Source organism: Miscanthus floridulus, chromosome 5 (assembly GCF_019320115.1).
Source record: "Miscanthus floridulus cultivar M001 chromosome 5, ASM1932011v1, whole genome shotgun sequence".
Taxonomy (NCBI): domain Eukaryota; kingdom Viridiplantae; phylum Streptophyta; class Magnoliopsida; order Poales; family Poaceae; genus Miscanthus; species Miscanthus floridulus.
The window spans coordinates 98,714,364-98,740,349 of NC_089584.1; the positions used below are offsets into that span (position 1 = coordinate 98,714,364).

General features: G+C 41.8%; 1 protein-coding gene across 4 annotated transcripts; it reads left to right on the forward strand.

The window, feature by feature from the left end:
* The first annotated feature begins 615 nt into the window (after positions 1–615).
* LOC136450306 (uncharacterized) lies at positions 616–25,986 on the forward strand. 4 transcript variants are annotated; one of them, XR_010758304.1, is made up of 12 exons: positions 616–823; positions 909–1,106; positions 1,198–1,300; positions 2,205–2,275; positions 2,356–2,460; positions 3,010–3,043; positions 3,303–3,403; positions 5,128–5,187; positions 6,952–7,007; positions 7,078–7,173; positions 8,663–8,733; positions 8,813–8,869. XR_010758304.1 is itself a non-coding variant. In XM_066450700.1 (10 exons), exons 1-10 carry the CDS (start codon positions 704–706, stop codon positions 8,823–8,825), a joined length of 876 nt encoding a protein of 291 aa, XP_066306797.1. In that variant the 5' UTR covers positions 616–703; the 3' UTR covers positions 8,826–8,900. The 4 variants fall into 4 exon arrangements, 3 of the variants coding, with proteins under 3 accessions (XP_066306797.1, XP_066306800.1, XP_066306799.1); XM_066450700.1 differs by lacking the exons at positions 6,952–7,007; positions 7,078–7,173 and having other exon boundaries at positions 8,813–8,900; XM_066450703.1 differs by lacking the exons at positions 6,952–7,007; positions 7,078–7,173; positions 8,663–8,733; positions 8,813–8,869 and adding an exon at positions 25,929–25,986.

Sequence of the window (25,986 nt, forward strand, 5' to 3'; positions counted from 1 at the left end):
ATCCGAGTACGTACCTCCTGAATCTTCCGTGGCGGCGTCGATCGAGGAGCTAGACGGCGAGCGATGGAGGACCGATCTATCTAGTATGCGTCCGCGATGAAGGAGACGACGATATTTGAGCGCAGGAAGGAGATAGTCCCGACAAAAGAAGGCCCGCGAAGATGGACACCGTGTGGGAGAATTGGATACGCGCGATGGAGGAGCCACGCAAAGTTACGCGCAACGGGGTGGGATTTACCAAGTGTGTAAATTTTAGGAGGAATGATGAGGAGTTGTTGGAGAGGTTTTTTTTTTCTCATCTTTCTAAAAATGAAGGATTAGAAGAGGATTTAGGGGACTCTTGGAGATGCTCTTAAAGAGGAAAAACGAATTTTCACAAAAATGGAGTGACATTTGGCCCCGTTCGCTTGTCTTAAAAATGGCTTGTTTGACTTCTTTTTTCAGCCGGAACAGTATTTTTCTCTCACAACAATTCAACCAGAACAGTATTTTTCAGTCAGTTTCAGCCAAGTTTCAGACCAGCGAACGGGGCCAATATGGACTTTTTTCCTTATAAATACTGCCACGCCAGATTACCGGGCCGTCAGCTACCCATAAAAGTGTCGGCCCGCCGAAGTCCACCTACTGGCTAGTGGCTACCGATCTTTTCCTTCCAGCCTCAAATCCCGTTTTCCCCATCCAAACAATCCTCACGAGGGTAACCATGGCGCGGTACTCCCCACCGTCGCTGCGACGCTTCTTTCGCTGCGCCGCCAGCTCCGCCTCCCGAGCCGGAGGCAGCGGCACTGGGAAGAAGAACCTTGTATTCTTGGGATCGCCCCAGGTACTACCGCGCCTGCAGAATCCCAGCTTCTCGGTTCGTACTCAGGTTTTGGTGGTCTTATTACTGAACTCGGACCGCACCTCAGGTGGCCGCCTCGGTCCTGGACAAGCTGCTGGGCGCGTCCGGCTCCCCGGAATCCGCATTTAAGGTAGCTGCCGTCGTGACGCAGCCGCCGGCCGCCAAGAACAGGGGGAGGAAGCTGATGCCGTCGGCCGTCGCGCAGTTAGCGCTCGACCGCGGGTTCCCAGAGGAACTCATCTTCACGCCAGAACGAGCCCGGGATGTACCTTCCTGACAACCACTCTCGAGTCTTTCTTGGTGCTCCTGTAAGGCTATGGAGGACTTGGGTTCTAGTGATTTCTGGAGCAATGCAGGAGTCGTTCCTGTCGGCCTTGAAGGAAGTGGAACCGGATGTTTGCATAACTGCTGCTTACGGGAACATTCTGCCCCAGAAATTTCTTGATATCCCATCGTGCAGTACGACTGGTTGTGCAGTGCCTGTTTTGCTTTTTTGTTACCCTATTTTTTGCTGTTGTTGCACAATGCACAAGAATTGCCTCATGTTCAAGCTTAAACAGTCAGTCAACTAGGATTCCACTGTAATTGACTAGGAGGTAGGAACTGCTCTTCACGTTTCCGGGGGGAAAATTGAATTTACTAGCAACTACTGCGTGTGTACCGCAGTAACATTTGTGTGTATCTGGCTATCGCAGTTATACCTGCAATGATTTTCGTAACACCTATAATTGTAATTCAGATCTTGAAACTAAAGAAAAAGTGACATTGGCATGGCTTGTATATATAAACATTGGTTCATATGTAGGCTGTATAGGTATGGCATATATTACCATTGGTTTCATTATGGAATTCCCATCCACTTCTCAGATAATCTTATCTTTCCAATGGTAATCAAATAGCTACTGGTTTCTATGGAATACAATGGATTATGAGTTTGTCCTTAGTCAAACTATTCTAAGTCTGACCAGTTTATTTATAGAGAAGTGTATTAACATCTCCCAAATCAATGAGGTAAATTATGAAAATATATCTTGTAAGTATATAGTAATGCTCATTTGATATCGCAAATATCATTGTTCTTTTCTATAAGCTTGGTCGATTAGGACAAACTCAGAATCCATTTTGTTCCAGGACAAAGGTAGTTATCTAAAATATGAAGATTAGGGTCAGGCCTGAGGCATACATTATGATTCAGAGTTCAGGCCATATTATCAGATTTTATTCAGAGTTCATAGTAAAGCTAATTTAGAAGAATTGGTGTTTAAAACCTTAGTTTGATAAAATTTGGGCATGTTGTGTTTTGGGTATTCAAATGCCTCTGAGCCGTAAGCCCTGATCATCTGTCATGTATCCTTTTATTTAGGCACAGTTAATATACACCCAAGTTTGTTGCCTCTATACCGTGGTGCAGCTCCTGTGCAGAGGGCGCTGCAGGTTTTAATGCTCTCCATTTACAATAAAGTGACACTGGAGTATGTGATACTTTTTATTTTATATATTCTTTATTTCTGTAGGATGGTGTTGCAGAAACAGGTGTTTCCCTTGCATATACTGTTCGGGCGTTGGATGCAGGTCCAATGATTGCGTGTGAAAGGTTTTCTGTTGATGAATGTATTAAGGTAGGTAATATTCAGTGTCTTCCTAGTTTGATGTTTCATCTTGACGATTCAAAGTTATATAATAGAAATTCTGCAGTTCTCCTTTTTTTTTTAACATGGGCATGGATATATGATTAAAAAATAAATAAATGGTACCAAATGGACATTTAGGCCTCCCTGTTCTTGTTCGATCATATAATATTAAGTGGAGAAATTGGTTGGTGAGTCCCAGGGCCCCATTAGGGATAACTTGATTCGCAAAATTGTGCTTTGGCTGCTCGCTATAAAACTGGATGTCACATGTTGAAGAATTTAATGCATTGTAGATTATGAATTATCACTGTGCATTTGTACTTTATGTGAGGTGCATTTCTGGAACTAAAACCTTCCACTGCTCAACTAACATGATATGATTTTCGTTCTACAATCTACTGAAACGCATTTCTTTGCAGAATTTGGTTAGTTAGCACTAAAGAAAAGGGGAAGCATCAGAATATGGCTAGATGTTTGGTTATCAGCATGTTACTATCCTTCATTGATCATAATGTATGTCACTTTGTTTGTTTGCAGGCACCAGAGCTACTTTCTATGCTGTTTGATTTAGGTAAAGACCACAGACTAACCATAATCTATGAAAGGTCATTATTCTACGTGGTCATTGTCATGAAATTGGTCCTTGTATACCTTCTAGAAGCTTACCTGCCCTAATGGCAAGTTTGCTGCTTTACTTTCTCCTCACTCTTAGCTGGGTCTTCAAATTAGTTGAGTAGTTGACTGAGTTTTGTAAATAAATAAACAGGATGGATGATTTTAGCACTTTGTTTTCTATTCAGACCTGGTAATGTTGATACTTGTATTGACAGGATCCAAGCTATTGATTAATGAACTGCCATCCATTCTTGATGGTTCGGCTAAAGAAAAGGCACAACCACAGGATGACTCCAAAGCTACACTGGCACCAAAGGTAAGCATTGGCAGAAGTAGGCCTAAATGTGTGCTGTCATATGTTACAACTTGATTTAGTCTTCTCATATGAAACCAGAAATATAATCATTAGCTCCATTTAATGACAGGAAAAAACACCATTATCTTGATACCATGCTCAGTGCTATAAAGTTCGACATCATTCAACAAAGAAAAGTCTCAAGTTACATGAGCTTTTGTCAAACTTTCTGCCTGCTGTTTAGCTCATAGTCTACTCTAGATGAACCCTTCACTTGTGGTATACTATTTATAAATTGTTTATTTCTTTGGGGTACCTCTGAACTGATAATGGAGGGACTGGAATTTGAAAGAAATTTTGTCAAACTTTCTGCCTGCTGTTTAACTCCTTCACTTCTGGTATACTATTTATAAATTGTTTATTTCTTCGTTGTACCTCTGCCACATCAAGGGCCAGCTTTGAGCCCTTATCTGTTTGCCTTAGTGATGGATGAGGTCACAAGGAACATATAAGGGGACATCCCTTGGTGTATGTTTTTCGTGGACGATGTAGTGCTAATTGATGAAAGTCGGACAGGAGTGAATCAGAAACTGGAGTTATGGCGGGAGACTTTGGAGTCCAAATGTTTTAGACTCAGTAGAACTAAAACTGAGTATATGAGACGTGACTTCGGCACTACTATTTGGGAGGAGGAAGATATTAGTTTGGAAGGTTAAGTAGTGCCTAGAAAGGATACATTTCAATATTTAGGATCAATGCTACAGAGAGACGGGGATATTGATGAAGATGTTAGCCATAGAATCAAAGCATGGTGGATGAAGTGGCGCCAAGCATCTGGTGTCCTATGTGACAAAAGGGTACCACAAAAGCTAAAAGGCAAGTTTTATAGGACGGCGATTAGACCTGCTATGTTGTATGGTGCAGAATGTTGGCCTACAAAAAGATGGCATGTTCAACAGATAAGTGTCGCGAAAATGCGTATGTTGCGTTGGATTTGCGGTCATATAAGAAGGGATCGAGTTCGGAACGATGATATACGTGATAGATTAGGGGTAGCACCAATTGAAGAAAAGCTTGTTCAACATCGGTTGAGATGGTTTGGACATGTCCAATAGAGACCTCTAGAAGCACCGGTGCGTAGTGGAATCCTAGGCCAGGATAGTAACGTGAAGAGAGGTAGAGGAAGACCGAAGTTGACTTGGGTAGAGGCAATAAAAAGAGACTTAAAAGGATAGAATATACCCAAAGACTTAGCCTTAGATAGGAGTGCTTGGAAAATAGCTATTCACGTGCCTGAACCTTGATTGCTTCTACTGGGTTTCAACTCTAGCCTACCCCAACTTGTTTGGGACTTAAAGGCTTTGTTGTTGTCGTTGTCGTCGTCGTCGTCGTCGTCGTCTTCGTTGTACCTCTGAACTGATAATGAAGGGACTGGAATTTGAAAGAGCTTATTTTACACCAAACTGTTCCATGCCTCGTGGGTTCAGATTTCTAAAGTTATACAAATTCAACACTGTTATTTTGTTGAATTTTAGCTGCCAGTAGTCATACTTGCTTTTCAATGGATAAGATGTACTAATTTAATCTTCTGTACCTACTACTGAGACTTGACATTCTAATCTACAAGCACTTCAAAACTTAGTGGGTTAATGCAGTCAAATGTTTCTCCACGTTTTGATATATCCTGACTAAACTATCATGAAGAACTGTTTTACTACCTTATCACAATGGTATCTGTTTTCCAGTTAAATTCTGAGGAGTCATGGCTATCGTTTGACCAAGAAGCTAAAGTGCTCCATAACAAGGTGAGTTTCTAATTCTTAGGGCCTGTTTGGCATGGCTCCACTCTAGCAACTTCAGCAAAAATTTCAGCCAAACACCCCAGCTCCAAAACTCCTTGGAGCTGTAGTGCAAATGGGGGTGGAGTTTTGGAGCACCTCTTTTGCAACTCTAGAACCACCTCTTTTGAACCTCCTCGTGAAGTTGGTTTACCCACCAATGCCACTGGTTACACAAAAAAAAAACGGTTCGTTCTTTTCCTCCGAGACTCCCTCTGCGCCTGTTTTTCTCCGTCCAACGTCGACTACTCGCTTCTTCTCCCGAGCACGGGCGTCGCTAGGGTTTCGGTCGCCGTCCACCCATGCCGTCGGACACCGGAGCCCCTCCCGGCCATCGTTAATTCGAGCCCTGCCACCGTCAATCCGAGCGCGAGCGAGCAGTGCGTGTTGACGAAGCCGGCCACGCCCGTCACTAGCACCGACATCCCCGCCCTGGCCGTGGACCCCGACGGCCTCCTCGGCGCGGGGACGTGCGGATCTGCCGCTCCCAGTGGAGGCCGCCCCAGGAAGCGCCCGTCACCAGCATCGACATCCCACGCTGGCCGCAGAACAAGTTTTTTTTTCCAATTTTGATTCAAAAAATGATTCACAGTATGATTAGAGGTTGGATTTGTGGGAGTGAACTGTGTGCTATGCTGCAATCCTAGATTCACAGTAGATATTTTGCAATCCAAATTTTGTTTTGTACTACAAATATGGATAGTACCATTTCGGTGAAGTAGATTAATGGCTTCTAATATGAAATTTGTGAGTTGGATAGATGCCTGAAATTGATTGGAACTCGAAGAACACTTGGGTGCTCTGTATGTTGTTTGCTGAACAAGTTGGAAAAAGAAATCGGCCAAACACACACTTGAATGCACTTGGTTATGCTGAGGTTGAGAAAGGGTTCAAAGATTAGGTTCAATTGGCTTAGGAGGAAATACAATGACAAATATGAAAAGTAGAAATGGCAGTGAGAGTGATGCCATTTATGTATGCCACATTTTATTTTCTTGCACTTCATTTATGTATGGTAGTTGTATCTTACATTTCGTTTATGTCAATGTTCACAAATGTCTTCAAGTGAGTTTGATGACTCTAGTGATGATGGGGATTTTTTTAAATGGTTGAGACCATTGCTAAACTAGCACAAAGTTATCATGACTTGTATATGGACAAGGCATCGTCGAGGTTTATGTTTTCACAACAAAGTGGAATGGGATGGCTGCTGGAGACGATAAACGCTCCAGGAGAGTGTCATCGAATGCTTCAGATGAATGAGGTTATTTTTCATGATCTTCATGATGTGTTGGTCGAGTGGTACGGATTAAAACCATCGAAACACATGAATACATATGAAATGCTGGCAATTTTCCTATTCACTTGTGGCGGTTGTGAGTCAAATAGAAGAGGACAAAGTAAGTTCAAACACTCAGGTGAAACCATTAGTAGAAAATTTTATGAAGTTCTAGATTGTGTGGTTGCCATGGCACAACATTTCTTGAGACCATCAGATCCTAATTTTCGCAATGTGCACAAGAGGATTAGGAATCAAGAGAGCATGTCCACACTTTAAGGATTGCATTGGTGCACTTGATGGAACCCATATTCTTGTGTCTTTATCACCTGAAGAACAAGTGAGATATATTGGTAAGACTGGAATCGCAACTCAAAATGTGCTTGTCGTTTGTGATTTTGATATGCGCTTCACCTATGTGGCTGCGGATCAACCGGGTTCTTTGAATGAAGTGTATCGTATGATGCATTGGAAGCAGATGTAGATGTCTTCCCACATCCTCCTCAAGGTAAATATTTTTCCTTATGTTCTTGTTCATATTTGTATGCACAAACTTATCTTGTTTTGCATATGTGTAGGCAAGTACTATGTTGTAGATGTGGGCTATCCTAATCGTCCGGGGTACCTGGCTCCATACAAGGGTGAAGGATACCACTTACCCGAGTGGCATCGAGGTATGGAACCAAATACTCCAAAAGAGAAGTTCAACCGTATACACTCATTTGTTCGTAATGTTATTGAGCGTTTATTTGGAGTATTAAAAATGAAATGGCAAATCCTTTACAAGATGCCTGGTTATTCAATGGTCACACAAAAGAAGATTGTTGCTGCTACCATGGTCCTACACAATTTCATACGTGAACATGTTAGTGTTGATGTGGACTTTGCTAATTTCGATAGAGATCCTACCTACATGCCTACTATTCCGGAAAGGTACAACAAGTATGTCGTGTCTCAACATGCCTCTTATGGATCAACTTCGGAATCAAGCTTTGTGACTATGGACACCTTTCGTGATAGTATGGCTACATCCATCGCCCTAGTATGGAACTAGTGCAATGATTATTGTAACGACCTTATTTTCGAACTATGAACTTATTTTGTAATTTCGGTTTTAGGCAAATGACATGTAATTTATTATTATTTTGGACTTCACTGCATGTACTTTCATTTCATATTTGTAAGTAATTCAAGTCGAACCAGGGGCAAGAATGGCAATCTACCCTCAAACTCCTCTTTTCTAGAGCTGGGGACATCCTCCCAGCCAAACACCTCCATCAGACAGCTCTAACTCCACCTAGAGCTGGCTTCACCTGGAGTTCTGGCGTGGAGAACACATTATATATTCCTGAGGTTGTGTAGCCCACTGTGGGCGCATCTGGAAATCATGAAACTACAACAAAATCTAGTGATTGGGTTATCCCAGAGTTCAGTGCAACACCTCTTTATATTCCTCCACCTTATGAGGAGGCCGATGAAGAAGGATGTGATGAGTTGTCTGCCCATATGACACAAAGATCACATGTTCCATCTGGACAAAGACATGCGTTGTTAATGCGTCGTAACATGATGTTTGAGCATTGCATTGGCTCAAACACAAGGGCATCTAATAAAGATGGTGATTGCATGGCTGAAGACTGAGTGGGTGCTAACACACCCTTGACTCAATCAGTCGTGACCAACAACGGTATAGACTGATGCCTCATTATCCCATTTAGGGGACCTATATACCATATTATACCTAACCGATCCATGGTAATTCCGTGATTAACAAAAAGGGCAGGACCCAAAATTTAGGCTACATTATCCAAATCGACGGCACCACTGTTTGATGATAGTGAATGCATGGCTGAAGAATACCCGAATGATAACACACTCTTTCCTCAATCAGTCCTGACCAACAATAGAAAATACTAATGCCTCATGACCCCATTTAGGTGACCTATATTGTATACCATATTATACCTAACTCAACCATGGTCATTAAATAATTATTAGAAAGGACAGGACCTAGCCCTCAGCCTGCATCAGATGCACCGATGACACCACTATTTGATGATAGTGGTAATTTACACTATTTTGTAACATTTTATAAACTATTTGAACTTCTTTGTTTATTTTTACCCGTAGTTCTACTAACTCACGTATCTTTGACGACCATAGATGATGATGAGGGAGATATATTTGAAGAGGATGAAGAAGTGGATGAGGGATACCTATTTTTTCCAGGCAAGGTATTTGTATGAAAGACCGAATATAAATCAAATCTTCCACTACTTTATCTAAACTATTATGGCTTAAATGTTATTTCAGAAGAGGAAGATGAAGATGATGTCCAAGACAATGACCTTGAGGAAGACACGACTTCTATCCCTGAAGTACCTGACCGATACGATGAGGTGTATAGTAACATGCCTATAGATACCCATATGTTAAAACCTATTGCAAATTACGAGCACTGCGATGCGAAAATGTTTGAACATGAACCACGTGGGTTCTATTGTCACGACGGAAAGGTCGAGCTTAATGAACTGAATGTACCTAATGAGCTTATGAGGCTTTGGTCAAGTAATGACGCAGATGCTAGGCACTTTCGTAACAACATTAGGTTTTTCAATGGCCATTTCTTTCACTTCTCTATATTATCGCCTCGATAGCGCTACTGCAAGCTAGAAGAATAGTGGCATATACACCTTTCGTGCACAAGGCCAGATCTATCACAACATAAGGTCATTTAGCAGAGAAGAGGGTAAGGAGCCAAGACATCTCGAGCTTTACTTCTATGACGATGATCCAAGCCTTGAGCACCGCTATCGACGATGTCGTGAAGAGAAGTGCCAAAAAGACAAGGAAGTCATTAAGAGGCTTGTGGCCATCCTTTGTGACAACCCATACTCACATCTTAGGAGTGTGGGCTAGGCTCACCACCTCGAGGACTATCATGTCACACTAAACCTTGACCAGAGGCTGGACTAGAGAACATACAATGTACCATCAACTTTAGAGGTGGCTGCTGTTTGGATCGAGGGAAGCGAACTCCTTGGTCAGTTCCAGAATAGTGTTGTCATACATGGGAAAGATAGAAGCAAACAAGGCATCCGCTCATATCATGGATATTACGATGCTCTTTCATACCTTCTATTCTTCCCTAAGGGTGAGCTTGGGTGGCACATGGATATTCCGAAGAAAGGAGTTAGTATGGAAGAAGTCATCGAGTATCGTGCCCTACAAAAGGCTCGTAGTGGGTTAGAAGAAAAAATAGGTTTGTTATTCTTCTTATTTAAATACTTCGCATACATGTACCTCAGTGGTTATTCTACAAACAACTCTAATTCATGGCTATTTTTTGTAGACTCCCCTGGTAGACTATGCGTGTCTGTGCGTGACTACTACTGCTACAAGTTTTAGATGCATCCAGGAATATTTAACCCCATACTATACGGCAAGCGTCTATTCTAGCAGTTTGCAGTCGACACGTACATCAAGATCAAGAGTTCTCGATTAGATTATATACGCAACCATCAAGATGATATTAGGGCCGACCTCTACCAAGGATTGGTTGATAGCCTACATGCCAGTGAAGGTAGAGCAGAAGCTATTGGAAAATGGACAGTGATGCCTTCATCATTTATTAGAGGCCCACGTGACATGAGGCGTCGGTACATGGACGTCATGGCTCTGGTATGGAGGTTTGGTAAATCAGACATCTTCCTGACTATGACATGTAACCAAAACTAGGATGAGATCAAGCATGAACTCTACCCTGGCCAGACACCACAGGATCGTCCAGATCTCATTGTTCAGGTTTTTAGAGCAAAACTACAAGAGCTGAAGGATAGACTACTAAAAAAGGATATCCTTGGAAAGGTGCGAGCATATGTTTATGTTGTGGAGTTCCAGAAGAGGGGTCTGTCGCATGCACATTTTTTGCTAATCATGGATAGGAAGTACAAGATCACGTGTCCAGAGCAATATGATCGCCTCATCTCAGCTGAGCTCTCGAACAAGAAGTACCCAGTCTTGTACAAGATGGTTACTAAACATATGATGCATGGCCCTTGTGGACTGCTTAATCATGATTGTCCATGAACAAAGGGTCATGATTCCTACAAGAACCGTTACCCTAGACCTTTCTGCGATGTCACAATATAAGGCAAGGATTCATATCTAGTTTACAGACGGCGTGAAGATGGCCGAAAAGAAAAAGTTCGCGGACATGAGCTTGACAACAGATGGGTCATGCCTTACAACCCTTATCTCCTCCAACTATTCAACTGCCACATCAATGTTGAGGCATGTGGGAGCATCAAGGCATTCAATATTTAAGTACACTTACAAGGGTCATGATCGGGCGTCTGTGGCTATGAGAGAGTCTGACTAGAAGGATAGTGAAGGGAACGTTGATGAGATCAAGCAGTATAGAGATGCTAGATGGGTAACCCCCTAGAAGCCTTGTGGATGATATATAGGTTTGATTTGAGTGATAGGTACCCTTCTGTTTTGTCCTTATAGCTACATCTTCCAGACATGCACATGGTGTCATTTCATCGGCGCCAGGGGATTCAACGAGTGCTTGATCATCCAGGTGCTGACAAGTCAATGCTTACAGCATACTTCGAGAAGAACAGGATAGATGAAACAGCTCAAGGTATATTGTATCAGGACTTTCTTGAGTTCTATACGTGGCAAGCACAGGGCAAAGTTTGGCAAAATAGGGTACGTCGTGATACATTACGACAGATTGGAAGAATCGTGTCTACCAATCCAGCCGAGGGGGAGCGTTACTATCTTAGGGTTCTCCTAAACCACGTGGTAGGTGCAACCTCATTTGAGTGTCTAAGGACCGTGGATGGCAAAATCCTACCGACCTTCTGTGAAGCTATAGAAAGAAGGGGCGTAATCGAAGAGGACAACATGCTGAACGAGAGTCTCGCTGAGGCAACCGGGTGGATGATGCCATATGCGCTGCAAAGGCTCTTTACAACAATATTGGTATTTTGTGAGCCCAGTGATGTGTTTGGACTATGGGAGAAACACAAGGAGGCAATGTCAGAGGACTACAGGCGCAATAATCAATCCACGTTCATGGTGGAGCAGATGGTCCTCATGGATATTTGAAAATCGCTACAATCAATGTAGAAGGATGTAAAGATGTACCCACTTCCTGATATCGACGATACATATTATGCCTCTTGTGATATTCCTAGAGAGATTTTTAAGGAGGCTAGCATTGAGGTTAACGAGGATGATGTGGCTCTATCAGACACCCTTAACAAGGAGCAACAGACTGCATATGATGAGATCATGTCCTCGATTAATATCGAGGACGGGGGTCTCTTCTTTATGGATGGTCCTAGCGGGACTAGAAAGACTTATCTATACAGAGCACTTCTTGCTACTATACGTAGTCAGAAAAAGATTGTAGTGGCAACAACTACATCTGGTGTTGCGGTCTCAATAATGCCTGGTGGTAGAACCGCCCACTTGCGCTTCAAGATTCCCCTCACCATCGATAATGGGGCCTTTTGCACCTTCATTAAATAGAGTGGTACTGCCAAGCTGCTTTGGCCACATCCCTTATTATTTGGGACGAGGTGACAATGACAAAGAGGCAAGGTGTTGATACACTAGACAACAACCTTCGTGATATAATGGACCGATTAGAGTTGTCGTTTGGGGGGAAGACTACGGTGTTTGGTGGAGATTTTAGATAGGTTCTTCTCGTTGTTCGGAGAGGGTCAAGGGCTCAGGTAGTTGGTGCCTCACTGTGGATGTTGTACCTTTGGGATTTCATGTGGCATCTAAAACTGGTGGCAACATGAGGGCAAAGAGCGACCTATGGTTTGCAGAATACTTGTTGCGTCGGTGGAGATTATGAGGAGGCAACTATTGATGATGAAATCCGTCTTCCTCATGATATATGTGTTCCGCACACTGGGGAAGATAGTGATCTTGATACTCTAATTGATTACCTCAATGCAAATATGTCGAGCAAAGATTATATCACCTCTCGAGCAATATTATCTATGCGGAACAAATGGGTTGATATGATTAATATGAAGATGATAGGTCGTTTGCACGGGGATGAGATGGTGTACCATAGCTTTGACTGTGCGGTGGATGATCCGCACAACTACTACCCTGAGGAATTCCTTAACACTTTGACACCCATTGGTCTACCTCCACATGTGTTGAAGCTAAAGATTGGTTGTCCAGTCATATTGCTTAGGAACATTGACCCTGCGAATGAACTTTGTAATGGTACCAGGCTTATCATACGGGGGTTCCAAAAGAATACCATAGATGCAGAAATTGTGTTGGGATAGCACGCTAGAAAGTGAGTTTTTCTGCCTCGAATACCCTTATGCCCGTCGGATGATGAGATGTTCCCTTTCCAATTTAAGCGAAAGGAATTCCTTATTCGGCTCAGCTTCGCAATGACTGTTAATAAGGCACAGGGGCAGACTATCCCTAACATCGGGGTATACTTACCAGAACCAGTGTTCTCGCATGGCCAATTGTATGTGGCGCTATCAAGAGCTACAACAAGATCGAACATTAGGATCTTGGCTGTGCTGGCTACTGAGAAGGACACGAACAAGGGAAAAGGGAAAGGGAAGGGGAAGAAGAGACCGACAAATGATATATTCACAAAGAATATTGTTTATAAAGAGGTTCTAACTCTATGAAAGATGTAATGCATTACACGTCGATACATATTTTTTCAAGATATATCAATAGTACTTTAACTTTGAAAATTAACAAACAACTTATGTGCAGGATACTTCTAACTACAACTTCAACTATCTGCATGCTTCAACTACAAGAAGTTAGATGCCACATCTTGGACTTAAAAATCTTCTGGATTATCTTTGATTAGTGACCAGCTATAGTTTGGTGTTCATGCAAAGCACGTTCTCTTGGTCAAAACATTGAGAAATTAGATTCTTAATTGTACAATATATTGTAAAACATGTATTGTAAAACATAAACTTGTTATGATTAAGGTGAATGCTCATGTATTGCAACTCGTAAAACATCACGATTGTAGTATCTATTTTAGATACAGTATAACACGCGCTCATACATATGTTATCGTGATATTATGTGTACCCATTGCAACGCACGTGTATTTAACTAGTGAATTATTATGCCGCTATTTTATTGTACGAATTTATTCTCTCCAGTAAATTCTGTTTGGCATAAGTATAAAATTCTCCTACAATTTATTGGCATCATCTAATAATTACTTGGGATTGAAATTCTACAGATGACGCGCAGCCGTGGTCAGGAGTTGACTAGCAGTCAGGATGGTAACAACAATCCTCCCCCACCTCCGCCACCCTTAACAACAGAGTTCTTTGCTCAATTTCTAGGAAACCAGTGTGCTATGAAGGAGATGATGCGCAATATTGCGCAGAATACCGCACGTGGGGGACATCAACGCCAAGGTGCGGAACCCAACTAGTACAACACTTTCATGGATTTCTTGGACACGAAACCATCCATCTTCAAGGAAGCAGAGGAACCACTGCAAGCCAATGAGTGGTTAAACACAATTGAATAGAAGTTTCGCCTTTTGAGGTGCACAAATCAGATGAAGGCTGCGTATGCCTCATACCAGCTGCAGGGACCTATAGGCATATGGTGGACCCACTACTTGTCTGCTTTACCTGCTGGTGCTAATATCAGTTGGGATTAGTTCAAGATAGCCTTTAGGGGACATCACATACCCCTAGGCTTATGAGGATGAAGGCTGTAGAGTTCATGAAGCTCACTCAGGGAATCAAGACCCTCACTGAATATATGCATGCTTTCAATAATTTGTCAAGGCATGCTCCCGAGTTTGTGAACACTGAGGAGAAAAAGATTGAGAGCTTCAAGCGTGGACTTGGTACCAAGCTAATGAAGACCATGGAAAATTCCAAGTGTGAAACCTATAATGAATTTGTCAGTGATGCTCTCACCCAAGAGAATCAGAATAATCTACATACAATAGCTAAGGGCTATAAGAGGGCCTTTGAGGTAGGTGCATTAGGTTCATCTCAGCAGAAAGCTCCTATGTCAATGAGGCCTCAGTTTCATCCACCTACACCCAAGTTTAGGTTGCCACAAAAGAAGACAGCCCAATCAGCAGTAGAAAGTGTATCACAAGGCCTTCTCTATTGCTCTACCCAAGGGAAATGCAGGGCAAGGAAGCTCAGGAGGGCCAAGGAACATCTAGCCGTGCTTCAACTGCAATAAGGTTAGTCACTGGTCAAGACAGTGCCCCTATCCTAAGAAAGGCAAAAATCAGAACTAGGGAAATCAAAGGCAGGCAAATGCTAAGGCACGCCCAGGGCATGTCATTACACTGCAGTGGAAGAAATTCCTGCTAGAGAGGTTGTTACTGCTGGTATGTTTCTTGTGAACCAACACACTGTAATTGTTTTGTTTGATTCTAGAGCTTCACATTCATTTGTGAGTCAGGCATTTGCATCTAAGCATGATCAGAAGATAATTGTTGTAGACAAGGGTGGTTATTGCATAAGTTCAGCTAGGGCTAGTATCTCTACCAACCAAATAGTCAGAGATGTGCTCATCTCCATAAAAGAGAGAGAGTATACTATGGATCTCATAGTGTTGACAGGTTAGGAATAGATATGATCTTGGGTATGAACTGGATGAGTGGTCATAGAGTTCTTATTAACACTTCAACTAGAACCATTATGTTGAGAGAACCAAAGGGGGATGGTGCTTTTCTAGTGCCACTTTCTAGGAGTTTTGACCTTCAAAACTTATCTTGTGCTATCCAGGCTGAAAGCATCTAGGCCCCTAGTTGGGTTTCGGTGATTAATGACAATATGTGATTACTATGACTAACATGTGTTTTGTAGAGGCAATTAAGTTAGGTCATGGTAATGGAGATCGATTGGGCTATCATGGTGGTTATGCCTCTACGATGGAAATCGTTTCGGTTTTCAAAGGATGAACGACAAGGTTAAGGATGGACTAGTTCTAAGTGTCGATTGGAGTGGAAGAGACACTTAGAGTAGTTTAGAACTTTGTTTTTTCTTTGGCCATACTATTAAGGGGGTATGGATGGGTAGCTTGACCTAGGTGAGTCTAGTGAGTTAGGTGTGGTGCACACTTGCTAATTCTAGCACTAGGTAGCTCCTAAGAAGCCCTTAGATCCATTGGAGCAAACTTCATTCACATATGATCGAGAGTTGGAAGTGAATGTAGGGTCAAATACTGACCGGATGCTGGCTCTAGGGTGACCGGACGTTGGCGCAGAGTCCGGTCAGTTCATTTGATCAAGGTGAAATCGTCTGGTGCGACCGGACGCTGAGAGGTGAAGTGATCGGACGCTGAGTCCCAGCGTCCGATCGACTCCAGTAAGGTTCTAGAGAGGGAAAATCACGACCGAACGCGTCTGGTCATATCTTAAACACTGGAGTTCGGGGAGAACTGACCGGAGCATCTGGTCACCCCACAGAGACACATAATGGTTCATTTTTCAGCCATGGTTATAAATACTTCATTCATGTGTGGGGGCACTTTTGCTTATTCCAACAGCTGAGAAACACCTTTGAGATTGCCAAGAAGAGCATGGTCCTAGTGAGGTGATTGAGATTTGAGAATTCCAAAGAGGGCCATCATTAGTGAGATCAAGAGTAGCAAAGTGTGCATCCACCCTTCTCATTAGGCTTGTCATGGGCAAGTGAGAGTTCGTGCTTGTTACTCTTGGTGATTGCATCACCTAGATGACTTGGTGGTGATTGAGAGCTTGGTGATCATCTGGTGGAGCTTATGGATGACCCAACTCAAGTTGTGAACGGTTGTGGGTGATTCACCACGACGGAGTGTCAAAGAATCAACCTGTAGAGAGCACTTGATCGTTGCGCGGATCAAGGGGGAGCAACACCCTTGCACGGGTGCTCCAACGAGGACTAGTGGGGAGTGGCGACTCTTCGATACCTCGGCAAAACATCGCCGCATTTCTCCTTCTCTATTTACTTTGAGCAATTCAATTCTTGTCATTTACATTTATAGAATTGCCATGCTAGAGTAGAATTGGAACATAGGTTGCTAAACTTTTGTGCGGTAGATCAATAGAAACACTTTCTAAGCATAAGGGGTTAATTGGGCTAACCATAGGATTTAATTATTGCAAAGAAATTTAGAATTAGCCCAATTCACCCCCCTTTGGGCATCTTGATCCTTTCAATTGGTATCGGAGCCTTGTGCTCACGTATTTAGGCTTAACCGCCTAGAGATAGATGTTTCACAGGACCTCCTATCTTTAAGGGGGATGATTTTCTATATTGGAAAATCCGCATGGAGACGTATCTAGAAGCTCTAGATGTTGGAATACTTAGAGCCGCCTCACAAGGCTTCCCAAAACCTTGGTATGCTACACACCTATAAGGCGATGAGGTGAATTACGAAAAATGGAATGCAAAGGCTCAGAACACCATCTTTAGAGGCCTTTGCAAAGATGTGTTCAACCGGGTGAGAAACCACAAAGACGCCCATGCACTATGGTCGGACGTTTGTGCGCTCCATGTGGGAACAAAGAGTGAGCGTGAGGAACGCTATCATCTTGTCATGAAAAAGCTTAACTCTTTTGAGATGCTTCCTAAAGAATATGCTAATGAAATGTACTCACGGTTGAATGTTCTTGTAGAGGAAGTCAATGGGCTTGAACTCACTCAAATGCAACCATCTAATGTTGTAAGAAAGATCTTGAGTGTCCTCCCTATTGCTAAATATGGGCATATTGTGACCGTGCTTCATCAAGGTGATCTTTCCACCGCTACACCGACACAAATCATGGGAAAGATCAATGCTCATGAGATGTACATGCACATCACACCTCAAGATGGCTCATCCTCTAACAAGAAGAAAGACAAAGACTTGGCATTCAAGGCTAGCCAAGAGAAGGGCAAAGCAAGACTTGAATATGAGAGCTCAAGTGATGATGAAGTCGATGATGCAAGCCTTGCTCTCATGGTGAAAAGAACCACCAAGATGCTAAAGAAGTTCAACAAGAGTGGCATCAAGTTCGATGGCAAGAAGAAGTTCTTCACAAGCTCTAGAAGGAAACCAATCTCAGAGATGGATTGCTATAATTGTAGAGAACTTGGTCATCTAGCACATCAATGTACAAAGCCCAAGAAAGACAAGTACAAGAACAAGTACAAGGGCAAGCAAGATGACTCAAGCAATGAAAAAGAAGATGAGAAGAAGAAAAACAAGCCATACAAGAAGAGAGATGGCAAGAAGGACTTCCACAAGAAAAAGAAGAGTGGAAAGGTATACATCATCGGTGATTGACTTACGAACATTGATTCATCAAGTTGCTCATCCGATGATGATAGTGATAATGAGAAGGTGACCGCCATTGTGATTGACTCATCATCTTCATCATCACCACCGCCATTATCCCCTACACACCTGTCTTATGGCCAAGGGTGATCGCAAGGTATCAAATGATGATAGTAGTGGTGATGAATATGCTAGCAATGATGACAGTGATAGCGATGATGATGAATATAAATCACCTTCTTATGATGATCTTGTTAAATTGCTAAATCAATACACTAAGATCATTAGAAAGAGTAGAGCTAAGAATGAAAAACTAGAAGCTAAGAATGATTAACTTTTAGCAAAATGTGATATAGCCGAAAAGGTTAGTGTTGAGCTTAGAGAAGCAAATGATGCTATATCATCCAAACTCAAGGAGCTCAAATCTTCTAAGAAAGAGCTTAAAGACAAACATGATAAACTTGAGGGGGTGAACAAAGAGCTCATCACTAGCCACAACAAGCTAAAAGAAGAATATACTACTCTTAAGATCAATCATGATAATCTTGTCATTGCTCAAGAATTTCTATCAAATGAGCCAAATGATGCTACTAACAATGTTGTTAAGATTGATATAGCTACATCATGTGATGATTTGATCATTGACAGCTTTGAGCAAAGTTCTAGTAGCAAGGGTGTGGCTATTCATATATTCCTGGTAACTTAAGAAGCCTGTCATTGTAGGGCTCACATGACCTCTGGCGACTATTCATATATTCCTGGTAACTTAAGAAGCCTGTCGTGTGTCCTCGGGAAACCCGAATCATCCATGATTTTTTCCGAGCAGGATCCATTACAGAGTCATTGCAGTATTACAATAGTTTATTCAATAATTTACATCAGAGTAAAATAGCAGAAGTCTTACAATAACTTAGTTACAAAATAGTTGTTTCAAATTTTACAAACCAAGTATGATTATTATTACAAACCATAGTAGTGGAGTAGCATTAGTAACATAAAACAAAACACACAATTAAAGTGCCCTACCTAAGGCCCACACATTTACTTGTCATCTTTGATTTGAAAAACCGTCATGCAGCACGATCCAAAGCAGACCTGCTCATGAGGTTCACCTGCAACAAGGGTTAAAGAACCCTAAGTACAAAAGTACTCAATAAGACATAACCAACGTAAAAACGGAGAACACTCAGGAATGCAGGCTCGGGGATTCAAGGTAAGGCTTTAGCAAGAATCAAAGTTCTTTTACGTAAAAGCTCTCTAACAAGATTCTTTCTTTCAACATTTAAATCTTCATAAAGATCATATATAAAGCTGACATGATCCATATTGAGATCATGAACTTCATATCAAACCCTTTCTCAAATCTAACTCAAGGTCCATTTGTTAACTACGATGACGAACAATGAGTTGAGTCTCCATAACCGAGGAGCAACGACAATTTGAACCGATTATAATCCAGCTGGGGATTCTCAACCACACGACATATGCAGGTCCCTGACCTACATATATCAACCTACCCTCAGATCCTCTAAAACAAGAATAGGTCCGCGCCACCCGAGAGCATAGTACTCCACCAATCTAGCCCATTGCCACGTGGGTACACGCTACTCTCGCCATCTCTCCACTCCCAGTGCGCGAATAGCCATTCTCATAATAGAATAGCCGAGTTAAGGCTTACTGAAGTATGTGGCTAGTACTACAAAGTCTCACCTCATGCAATTCAACAACAGACGGTTCTTAATCGACACAGGCAAAAAGAACCCACTCATAAGACATCCATGTCTTGTGGCTCTCATACACCGAGTCCGCCCGATCTAGATTTATTGCTCCACATGATTATATCTCATGATAACATAAATAACCAATCCTATCCAAAAATCCATTTATATCTCGTAGGTGACATGTAATCACCCGACTTTTATCAGTCTAAGCATGGCTAAGCATAATTAGGCATTCTCGAATTGAAGCTGGTAACAAGGTTGATATGGAAAACAAGGTTGGTAATGCACCAATTATGTTTCCACTCAATTCCTAATCACTTAATGCAACATTTAATAATAAAAGTGATATAAATTTGTAAAACACAAGGCAGGTTTAAATGCATTCGGAGCTTGCCTTGATTGTCGGAATAGTCAGGTTCTGGGGATGTTCCACAGATATCAAACCCGACCTCAATAGGTGGGTTGACTTCCTCAACAACTTGGTTGACTACCAAGTTTTCACTTTTGTTCACTACACGTAGTAACAATGCCATGTTTAATATGATGCGAGATATAAAACATGATGCTTGACGATGGATGCCAAAGTTAATAACTTGAGTACAACTTTCCTTCACGGTATAGTTATAAACTAACAACTAACTAAACCTTCTCTAGGGTTTACTTAGATTAACACTAATGACCTTAGTGGGGTTATACTAATTAACATTTCTTAACCACAACTTGATCATAAACTCAAACACTTACTTAAAGTACCAATGATCATTTTATGCTAATTACCCAAGGTTATCACTCAATCCCAAATTCAAACAAAACCTAAATCATTAAGGTTTACTATTTGTTTTAATAAATTAATTAATTAATTCAAAATTATGAAATAAATCAACTTTTTCCAAATGAGCTCCAAATTTTTGTGAAGGCTCATCACATTATAACTAAGTGGAAAAAAATTTCATAATTTTTAGATAATTATGTAAGCCTAGAAAAATCATGGAATCCCATTTATTAATTAATTTGAGCAATTTTTATCACATTGAAAATGTACTGAAAAGTAACATTTAATATTTTTCCTAAATAGTTCACATCTCAGAGAGGTCACACAAAAATTTTCATAATTTTTGGAGCTCCATTTATTTCTACACAAAATAAACAAATCACAGCACTATTTAACCATTTCAGCAAAATAGAAAAATTCATTTTTCACTTAAACAACTACTGATAGGGTGACCCTACCGGTCAGCCCGCGCTGACCATGGTGGCGAGGCCCTCTGACCAGCGATTACTCGCCGGCGGTGAGGTCTCCGGCAGTATGGATTGAACCAACATGACCTCCCCAGCGCTGCGCTTCAACTAATGGCACTGGTTGAACATCTAGACTACTACAGAGACCACGCCGACGACGATGGCGGCACGGTGGTGTCCTGCCAAGACGGTGATGGTGATCTATGACTTCGCCAGCAATACTAAGGTCTCCGACGTACTCAGCACCTCCTAACGGACTTAACCGAGCACTTAATTGAACCAACAACACTCCACAACACTAGCAGCGACGCGCGCAGCGACACGACGGAGCAAAACTCGCCGGCGTCTCGCGGTCCCATGGCTATGGCGTGGTAGAGGTAAAATAGATCACACAAGCATGATCAGTGGCTCACCCCGAAGCTGATGCGCGCGAGAATGATGGCTAAGGCGAGGCGGAGCTAAGTCATCGACGTTGGAGACGATAGCGGTGGCGTGAACTCACGGCGAAGCTCTGTTCTGAGGAAAGCAATTGACCAAATGATCAACGATCAAGCTCATGAACATCATGAGAGAATGAAGATCAAGAAACAGCAAAAGATGAAGCAAGAAGCCCACTCGAACTACCTGTCCAAGGTGGAATGGATCTCGGCAGATCCTCGCCGGAGTTGGAGAAGACAAGGTTACGCCGGGCAAACCAGAGGGATAGAAGCTGCGCAAGTGGGCGATATGGAGGCGCTAGGTGATGGCGATCATGGTGACATGCTCGGTTGAGGCTGGGAGGGCTCTATGACTCTGGCGTGAGCTCGTCGGAGCTGGGCGGCGCTGACAGGAAATAGAGGGAAGGAGAGAGCGATAGGAGGGTGCTCCTAGACTTATCAGGCGAGCGAAGAGCGGCAGGAGAGGTGCGCTTGACACGTAACAGCAACGCGGACACATCAAAGTAGGAGGAGTCGCTCACGGGCGCACGTGGAAGCCAATGGAAGCTTGCCGGCGGCGAGAGCATGCCAGCCTGCACTGTTCAAGATATTTACTAAATTACCACTCGCTTCATTTTTCAAATTACTTTTAAATTTGTATGGTAACTCAAAAATCTCCAAAAATAAAAGTTGCTCCAAATTCAAAGTTCAACAACTTTCCTTTAATAACCATACTCAAATTCTATCTACATTTAACAATGCAAGTTTAAAATCAAAAGGGGACACTTTAAGAATTTATCCCCTTTCAAATTACTTCAAATTTTATATAACAACTTTGAAAACTCTAAAAACCAACTTTGTACACATTTACAAGCTCTACACTTTTTCTTTTAGGCTCAACCCCAAATTGTGGTTAGATTTAGAATTAGGTTTTCTAGGGTAGTATTAAATGCTAGAAATTAGGGTTTTGGAATTCCAATTTAATACTAAGGTTTTGAACTTGATTCATCTCATACAAGTCAACACATATAATCATAAAAGTAAACTTGTTTTAGTGAATGCATATCAAAGTTTTCACTAACACAAGAATGATGTGCAATGCATATGATGACATGACATATTTTAGTGTTTAAAACACCAGAGGTGTTACAACCTTTCCCCCTAAAAGAAATCTCGTCCTGAGATTTAAAATCCTATGATAAAGTAATGGAAAAGGAAATGTGTCAAGCAAATACATTCTAAACTTGACCATAATACAGCTAAGATCCTTTTATAAAACATGGTTCATAAAGACAGAGTACAACTAATAGTATTTTATATAGAAGCAAGGAACTCCAGAAACTGTTCTAGCAAGTAATCTTCAGATTCCCAAGTAGTTCTTCTTCAGAATGTTGATTCTATTGTATCTTGTAGAACTTGATTGTCCTCCTTCGAGTGACACGGTCTTTCTGATCTAGAATTCGGATAGGATATTTAGAATAGGTCAAATCAGGTTCAAGTTCAACTCCTTCAACATCAACATTTTGATCAGGCACCTGAAGACATTTCTTTAATTGGGAAACATGGAACACATCGTGTACAACTGAGAGATGTTCCGGTAACTTCAAGCGATATGCCACCTTTCCACACCTCTCCAAAATTTGAAATGATCCAATATAACGAGGTGCCAACTTGCCTTTAACACTGAAACGGTTGACTCCCTTCATTGGTGATACCTTCAGATATACATAATATCCCTTGTTAAACACCAATGGTCGACGTTGTTTATCTGCATAACTCTTTTGTCGGGACTGAGCAATCTTCAAATTATTTTGTATCTACCTAACCTTCTCTTCTGTTTCTTTCACAAGGTTAACTCCAAAGAACCATCTTTCCCCGGGTTCAGACCAATTTAGCGAGGTTCTGCACCTACGACCATAGAGTGCTTCAAACGGAGCCATCTTAATGCTCTCTTGATAACTATTGTTGTATGAGAACTTAGCCAAAGGCAAACATTCATCCCACTTATTGGAATAGTTAAGGACACAACACCTTAACATATCTTTAAGTACTTGATTTACCCTTTTAGTCTGACCATTAGTCTGTGGATGATAAGCGGTACTATGCAGAAGTTTGGTACCCAACGAAGCATGCAAATGTTTCTAGAAGTTGGAGACAAACTGTGTACCTCTATCTGACACAATGGTCTTTGGTACACCATGTAAGCTCACGATTCATGCTAAATACAACTTGGCATATTGGATAGTGGGATATGTACTCTTGACTGGAAGAAAATATGCTGACTTAGTTAGTCGATCTACAATAACTCATATTGAGTCAAAACCTTTTGATGTCCTAGGTAGATCGATGATAAAGTCCACATTAATATCCTTCCACTTAAGCTGGAATAGGCAATGGCTGTAACTCTCCAGTGGACTTCAAATGTATAGCTTTTACATTTTGACAAGTATCACACTTGGCTATATATCGAGCAATCTCTATCTTCATTTTGGTCCACCAAAATCTCTGTTTCAAGTCATGGTGCATTTTATTACTTTCCGAATGAATACAGAACCTGGTGGTATGTGCCTCTTCAAGAATCGACTGTCGCAACTCAGGAACCTTTGGTACCACTAGGCGATTCTTGAACCATAGCACACCTGCATCATCTATTCTGAAGCATGTCGCTTTTCCATTCCTGACTCTGTAACACCTCGGGTGTTTTAAATACTAAAACCTTCCATGTCATCATATGCATTGCACATCATTTTGGTGTTAGTGGAAATTTTGATATGTATCCACTAAAACAAGTTTACTTTTATGTTATATGTGTTGACTTGTGTGGATTGAATCAAGTTCAAAACTTTTGTATTGGATTGGATTTCCGAAAACACTAATTTCAGCATTTAATTTTACCCTGGGAAACCTAATTCAAAATCTAAGCATATTTTGGGGTTGAGCCTAAAAGGAAAAGTGTAGAGCTTGTTAAGGTGTACAAAGTTGGTTTTTGGAGTTTTCAAAGTTGTTATATAAAATTTGAAGTAATTTGAAAAGGCGAAATGTACTTAAAGTGTCCCCTTTTGATTTTAAACTTGCATTTCAAAATGTAGACCGAATTAGAGTATGGTTATTAAAGCAAAGTTGTAGAACTTTGAATTTGGAACAACTTTTATTTTTGGAGATTTTTTAGTTACCATATAAATTTGGGAGTAATTTGGGAAAATAGATGAGTGGCAATTCGGTAATTTCTATGAACAGTGTCTTCGGGCGACACCTCACCGACAGCGAGCTTCCGACGTCTTCCAGGCGCGCTCGTGGCCACATTCGGCTTCGCGCTGGCATGAAGAAGGCTGCGGCGTGGCTTCTTCTTGCTTCTGAGCCGCGTTATAAGGTCTTCACCATCGCCATTTTTCTCCGTTCTTCTCCCCTGTTTTTTCCCGACGACACCGCCGTTGCTTCGTCGAGCTTGTGCCGTCGCCATAGCGCATACCAGTCACAACAAAGCCCGTCATAGCTCCACTTGCTCCTTGCGCACCCAGCCGACTAGCCCTTGAAGCTTGACTCCACCGGGAAATCGCTGTGCGCACCTTTCTTCCTCACGGCCGGCAGCACCGCCGTCAAGTGCGTGTCACCATGGCCAGCACTCCACGGTGCATCTTTGCTCTTGCTCAGCGTAGCTCCTGCTTCGCCATGTTGCCATGATGCTTTGTGCTTTGTTGGGTGACCTTTTTGTCCACTGCAGTCACCAGAACACCACCATCGACGTAGCTTGCGCCGCCATGTCTGCGGTGATCGTCGACCCGCTTCACCGTTGCTCCTCCGGTCTAGATTTCTGCTCAAGCGTGTTTGGGGTGAGCTCCTGATTCTTCCCAAGTGCTTTGTTTAACTGCTACCGGCCTTGTTTCACCGGCGTAGCGTAGCTGGCCGCCATGGCCGGCGTCAAGCTCGAACCCCACCGTAATTGGTCTAGCATGTGCCTCCAATCGATGCGTCGTGTGTGGGGAATGTGTTGGTACCTTCGCCGTGGCCGAAGACCTCACCGACGGCGAGATACCGGCGGTCAATCCGTGGTCATCGCTGTTGAGCGCGGGGAACGGTGCTGACATGTGGGACCCGGTGTCAGTGACCTTAGGTTTTAAAATGGAATTTTTCTTTTTCATAAATGGATGAATAGTGTAAGTTTTTGTTATTTTTGTGTAGAATTAAATAGAGCTCCATAAATTATGAAAAATTAAATTATGAAAATTTTTGTGTGACCTCTCTGTGATGTAAACTATTTAGAAAAAATATTAAATGTTGATTTTCAGAACATTTTGAATGTGATAAAAATTGCTCTAATTAATTAATAAATGAGTTTCCATGATTTTTCTAGGCTTTATTATTTATCCAAAAAATTATGAAAATTATTTTGCCACTTAGTTATCATGTGATAAGCCTTCACAAAAAATTTTAGCTCATTTGGAGAAAGTTGATTTATTTCATAATTTTTAATTAAATAATTAATTCATAAAAGCAAATAGTAAACCTTAATGACTTAGGTTTTGTTTGAATTTTTGATTGAGTGATGATCTTGGGTCATTAGTATAAAGTGATCCTTGGTACTCAAAGTAAGTGTTTGAATTTATGAAATGGCTTAAGTAGTTGTTGGCTAGTAACTGTACCGCGAAGGAAAGTTGTATTCAAGTTGTTAATTTTGCATCCATCATCAAGCAACATGTTTTATATCTCGCATCATATTAAACATGGCATTGTTACTACATGTAGTGAACAAAAGCGAGAACGTGGTAGTCAATCAAGTTGTGGAGGAAGTTAATCCGTCTGT

Excerpts from the sequence above, each read along its gene's own strand:
- LOC136450306 (XM_066450700.1), top strand. The coding sequence starts at position 704 with ATGGCGCGGTACTCCCCACCGTCGCTGCGACGCTTCTTTCGCTGCGCC. Across the intron at positions 2,276-2,355 it reads CTGTGCAGAGGGCGCTGCAG|GATGGTGTTGCAGAAACAGG; the intron begins GTTTTAATGCTC and ends TTATTTCTGTAG. Across the intron at positions 2,461-3,009 it reads CTGTTGATGAATGTATTAAG|GCACCAGAGCTACTTTCTAT; the intron begins GTAGGTAATATT and ends GTTTGTTTGCAG.